Consider the following 5,632-nt stretch of genomic DNA (forward strand, 5'->3'; position numbering starts at 1 on the left):
TTGGGCTCCTCTTTACCTACTCACGCTCTTCTCAGATGAGCTGTCCATGATGGAAGGATGATTCTACTCCAGTTAAGTTGGTGCGTGCCCCATAAGCACTCAGGAATTTATTCCCAAGTGAGGTAGGTAAGTACTATTTGGTATTTTGACAATAAGAGCACACCACAGAAGTTAGATAACTTACACAAACCCACAGCCTGTGTCAGAGATGGGAACTGAACCTAACCCATAAGTCCCAGTTCCGTGTCTTACAAAAAGGGAAGGATGAGTTTGTGGTAAGAGTAGTTTCACTAAATGAAGAGGATAAGAAAAGGTGGAACTTTCATTTTCATGATAGGAAAAGGTCTCAGGCAAAGTAATGTACTGACTGTATAGCTATATTTGAAAGCTGTTCTTTGCTGGCTATGGCAAAAGACTTTTTTTCTGAACTCACACATCAAAGGCCAGATGTTTAAAAAAAGACTTAGCACTCTCAACTGGATTTAGATTTTCCAAAGTACAAAGCTCCAGTTTGGGGCCTTCATTGAAAGCAGCCACTACTCTCATTTGGATATGTTGGGGGTGGAACAATTTTAAGTAGCCATGGAAATACCAAGACTCAGAATTGGGAACTGCTGGGTGCAGCTTTCTTTTGGATATCTGGTTTCAAAGATCTATTTTTCCATTTGCTACATATGCTACCCAGAGACTAACTATCTGATGTATATGGATACATTTGCCCCAGCCAACCTAAACACAAAATAAGAATAGGGAAGGAGGTTCTCTCCACATTTAAATCACAGATCTCCTTTTATTTACATAAATATATACGAGTCAAGTCTGGCCATGAATGCAGTAGCTTGACAACACCTTTAGTAAGATTTGATGCCATCTACAGTATCTTTTCCATTTCCATCAAAATAAGCTACATTCTTTTGTGAACCTCTTTTCCGTCGGACTATAATAGTGACAGGGCCCGGTTTTGAAAATCTTTTCCCAGCTGCAGCCAGAGTTGCAAACTGAAATGAAAAACGATGACAAGGAGGTGAGAAACTGACACACAACATTTACCTTCTTCATCAGCAATCTATAAAGTCAATGCAATAATTAAGAAAAGTAGGCTTCCTATTGAGGAAAATAATGACTGCCCCTAGCCATTCAACAGCCAGGCAACCAAGGATAGTATGCAGTGTGGGTGGGTTTCACAGAACTGTCCATTCACTTGTGGTGAGTAATGAGGACACTGACCTCTCCATGGTAAATGGAGAGTGGAAATGTCAAGTGTAGTATACAGGGAGTATCTTCAGGACTCTAGTAAAGAGAGTAACTGAAGTACAGGACTCTAGTAAAGTGAGTAACAAAAGTGGGGTCTAGAAAGATGGTGTGGCCATTCCAGGCAAGTTTTTACACTGATTTTATCTACTGCCAGGGGAGAGGTCACAAGCCCTCTCAAACTTAAGCATAGAAGTAGAGCTTCCCCCCTCCCCACACCGCAACCATGTCATTTTATGGTGCACTGATTTATGACAGAAATATCCTTATGGGATTTCTCTCTCAGCTCCTGCTTCAATATCCACTAACTTTCATGTTGCCCAGTCTGTAGCAACGGGGATCTCCACATCCCTAGGAACATGTCTATGCACCACAGCTTGAAAGCCCCAAGTCTCCACCTTTAACATACTCCTAGGTACCAGTAAAATAAAGGCACAACAGACTTAGTTTTTTATGGAAGCACTCATTCCTTTGCTTGCTTACCTTGTATGGTCTGCACCAGTGCCCTGGTCCAGCTATATTCACTGCACGGACTCTGAAGACATAATCCATGTTGGGTATTAGGTTCCTCAGTTCAATTGAGTTCCCTGCTATTTGTGAGAAGCCACATGTTTTGGGCTTCTTGCTGACCACACCTGTGCTCTTTACTTCTGCTTCATGGATCAGCAGCTGGTAAAACCTGACTTGGTGGCTATCGAATGGACCTGTCCAGCATATCTGAAAAGAACCAAAAGATGCTTCCTAAGACCTGGGGATCTTGTAGAAGCAGGGGGAGGTTTTAATTTTGTATTACTTTGAGAGTAGATCCTCAAAATCATCATAGCAATAGTACCAACATTTGCACACACTTTGTAAGTGTGGGAAATTGACATGCAGCTTACATGTACGTCATCTGTCCATCCATGAGCTTAATTCTCTTTTCACTTATTCCAAAAGGGTAAATTCATTGAAAAAAAGACCAACACAAGCACAAGAGATGGGGAGAATCCAACTTCAGTTGTAAAGAGTTTGTTAAATTTTTTGGCAAATGTCTTCACTTTTTCAACATTGTCAACAAAGATAAGATTTTTTTTTAGAGAAAAATTAAATTACTTTATTCCTTCTTTCTTCTTCTTTTCCATCATTTTAGCAAACATTTTTCTTCCTTCTCTGGAAAAGGGAGGTCAACATTAAAAGGAAAAGCATAGGAGGCAGTGAAACAATTTTTCAACAGCGAAAGAGGGAGAAAATATTTGTTAAGTGAGAAAAATTGATACTTCTCAAAAAAAGAAAGTTTGAGAGAAAGAAGTATACACACTTTTCCAGGAGGAGGACATGAAACATGAAAGACATGAGTTGATTGTATGGGTATAATCAAGATCTGGTAGGAAAAGTCAAGGTGTGAATGTGGTTTGACTGAATAAGCTGCCATACCTGACCATGATGTAAAAGCCATATAAAAAGAGGAGAGGTAAGTTCTGGGACAACAAGGAGTAAAATGACCAAAGGAGACAAACACATTTCTTCCAAGCCGTGCTTTCCTGTAAAGTATCTTGTTTTTCATTCAGAAAGAGGATGGAAGTAATTTAAATTTCCCTCCTACCATAGTACCAGACAAAAAGGTGCCTTGGCAAACTCTCCACAGTACTGAACTTTTCATTGTGAAAATAACATCACTACCCACTACAGCCAGCCACCCTCAACTACCATCAGCATGCTTCTTTGCACATTGCATATGTGGGATGAGAGGGATTACAGACCAAAATTAAAAATACTCTAGATGAGAGGGGGGAGAGGGTGTTCCTCAAAGTTAAAGGTTTCAGTGGGGCAAGTTGTAATGGGGGCTGTGATATTGTGAACCAAACTAGAACAAAAGCAAATATCAAATTAATGAAATCTCATTTGGGATGGGAACGCCATCTTTCAACCAACTCTAATGGATGGTGCCCAGATTAACAGGCTTTTTAAAAGAAACTCCAGCTGGTGTTTGCTTTACCCCATGATTCAGTAAGTGCTAGAGGCCCACGACATTGACTGTGTTGAAATGAATACACAACCTATTTCCCCCCAGTCTACAACCAAGGCACTCCATATTCTCATACCATTAAGCAGGGAAAGAAAGAGAGGGCTGACTGAATGGTAGAACAAAAAAAAAAAAAAAAATCCAGAGCATCTCATCACACTCATTCAAGTTTCCCCAATAGCCTGAAAAGCAGAAAAAAACAAAAACCACTCAACCCATGCAGTAGTACTGGTCACATGGTGCTCACAAACAAAGGGCAGTTCAGGCAGTTCCTGGGGCAATATTGAATCTGACTGCTTTCCCAATCCGTTAGCACTATGCACATCATCCAAAGCCACGGGGATGACAGGCAGCTGCTCGCTGGGCTCATGGGACTCCGTTTCCATCTCCACATTCGGCAAGCTAGAGCTGAGACCACCCATTGTGGCAAATAATCCTTGCTGTAAGTGACAGCCAGCAAGCAGACCATCGATATTATCCCACTTCTTGGTGGTCACATTGCCATGAAGTGATGCGCTGCTCTCTGTTCTTCCCCACATTTGGCTGGTGGATTGATGATAAGAGTAACCCTCCATGTCATCCAGAAGCACATCCTAACAGAAGATAGAAGGAAGTATCAGGCCCCCCTGTATTAGCAGGCAGAAGTCTAGGGGATAAAGCCTTTTCTTCTACCAGTATATAGTATATGACTGCAACCTAAGGCTTGGTATACTCCTAAACCACAAAATGAAAGCTTAAGTCACTGGAAACCCCCTGAGGAAGAAAGAGGGGAAGGAAGTGCAAGGATGGGGGAAGAGGTCACCATTTGCAGTGGGCTACCAAACAGCTGAAGCACAGCCTGCGATTTCATCCCTCTCTCCCCAGTGGAGGACAGTCATACTGACAGAAGGCCTGGCATAAAAGGGTGTTGTTTCAGTATTTTCTCCCACATATATAAAGCCTATGTACGCCACTGAATAAAAATAGTGAATAGCAAATATCTAGCCTTTGACACACTTCTTACTCCCAATAACAATGGGATACTTTGGAATAATTATGGGTAGCACGTTACAGTCAATGGGGAGACTTTACAACTAAGGTGCTAACCCTATACTGGTAAGCCTATTTCATTCAGGCCCTAAGTGCCTCTGCCATGGGGCAGAGAGCTTCTTACTCTGTCCCTTGTGCAATACTGTAATTGCTAGCAACTCCAATCCTCATAAAGGATGTCCGTGGGGAAATTTTGCAACTCATCCAGTTACAAGCAACACCTTCAATAACTAGCTGGGTCTTAAGTGAAAAATCCAGGCACTCAGATAGCCTTACTTACATCTAAGGGAGCTGTTTTCAGCCCTTTCTGGGCTCGCAAATCTACCCTTTTCTGATTAGCCCCACAGAAATGCAATCATCACACTTATTAGAGCTGGAACCCACTTGGGAGTCCCTTGATTTGGGAGACCCCAGAATGAAAGCCAATGGTTTATATTCATTTGATGCTGAAGATATAATTACAAAAGGATGGCTCTATACCTTAGTATAGTATTCACCATTTCCAAAACAAGAAAACAAAGATCACCAGCCCTAATAGAAAGCCTGAAGCAACCTTCTTGATTACCATTATTCTTTCTCCTGGCCTAAACTCAAATGAGTGTCCACAGGCAGACCCAAGATTTGGCAAAGGGGAGTACGGGAGTAACCACCCACCCCGCAGAGGTGGCTGCTTTCCTTGGTCCCAGCCTCCCCTCCCCACCCACTGTGTATACAGGCAGACTGCACCATTGGAGCCTCTGGGGATTTGTTTAAAGTCCCTAAAGCATGTAAGAATCCCCTCTCCCTTCTCCCCAGTGCTCAAAGGCATGTCCCCTCCCTGCCTGCCACTTTGCCCACAGTCCTGGGGGAAGGGGAAGCTGCAAAGCTGCTTCTGCCTGCTCTACCTGGACTGCGCAGAGGCTGGGCTCAGCAGCAGCAGTGACAGACGGGGGGTTAGGGGGAGGGTGGGGAAGTGGGCTTTCCCACCCCATGCCCACTCTCGGGGGACCAGACAGGGTAGGGAAACCCACCCACTGGCCATCTCTACTGCTACCATTATCCCCTACTGAGTCCCATCCCCACAGAGTCTGGCTGGAGCAGGCAGGAGTAGATTTGGGCTTCCCCTGCCCCCTAGGGCAGCAGGGAAAGCAGAGGCAGATGGGGGAAGAGGAGGGGCCATGACTCTGAGAACAGAGGGGAACCCTTATGTACCTTGGGGACTCGAAAAAACTCCCCAGAGGCTCCCATGGCACAGTCCAGTCCAAAAGGGTGGCAGCAACCCCCCTGGGGACATTCCTGGGAGCATATGCAACTGCCAGGTACTAAAAGTAACCACAGCAAGCCATGGTGACCCAAACACTGCCCCATTAA

General features: G+C 43.9%; 1 protein-coding gene across 1 annotated transcript; it reads right to left on the bottom strand.

The window, feature by feature from the left end:
• Positions 1–830: 830 nt before the first annotated feature.
• On the bottom strand, positions 831–5,073 carry FNDC8 (fibronectin type III domain containing 8). The gene is made up of 3 exons (XM_019549087.1): positions 3,469–5,073; positions 1,735–1,968; positions 831–998 (listed from the first exon to the last, which is right to left on the bottom strand). The coding sequence occupies exons 1-3, from the start codon at positions 3,826–3,828 to the stop codon at positions 852–854; spliced, it is 741 nt and encodes a 246-aa protein (XP_019404632.1). The 5' UTR covers positions 3,829–5,073; the 3' UTR covers positions 831–851.
• Between the last annotated feature and the right edge of the window lie 559 nt (positions 5,074–5,632).

Source organism: Crocodylus porosus, unplaced genomic scaffold (genome assembly GCF_001723895.1).
Source record: "Crocodylus porosus isolate Cpor-Errol unplaced genomic scaffold, CroPor_comp1, whole genome shotgun sequence".
In the NCBI taxonomy this organism is placed as follows: Eukaryota; Metazoa; Chordata; order Crocodylia; family Crocodylidae; genus Crocodylus; species Crocodylus porosus.

Bases quoted from the DNA above. Each gene is read 5' to 3' on its own strand.
- FNDC8 (XM_019549087.1), bottom strand. From the start codon at position 3,828: ATGGAGGGTTACTCTTATCATCAATCCACCAGCCAAATGTGGGGAAGA. The intron at 1,969-3,468 runs GTTGAGTGGTTT...GGTTCTTTTCAG, and splicing joins TGACCAGTACTACTGCATGG to ATATGCTGGACAGGTCCATT. The intron at 999-1,734 runs GTAAGCAAGCAA...TTTTCATTTCAG, and splicing joins ACTGGTGCAGACCATACAAG to TTTGCAACTCTGGCTGCAGC.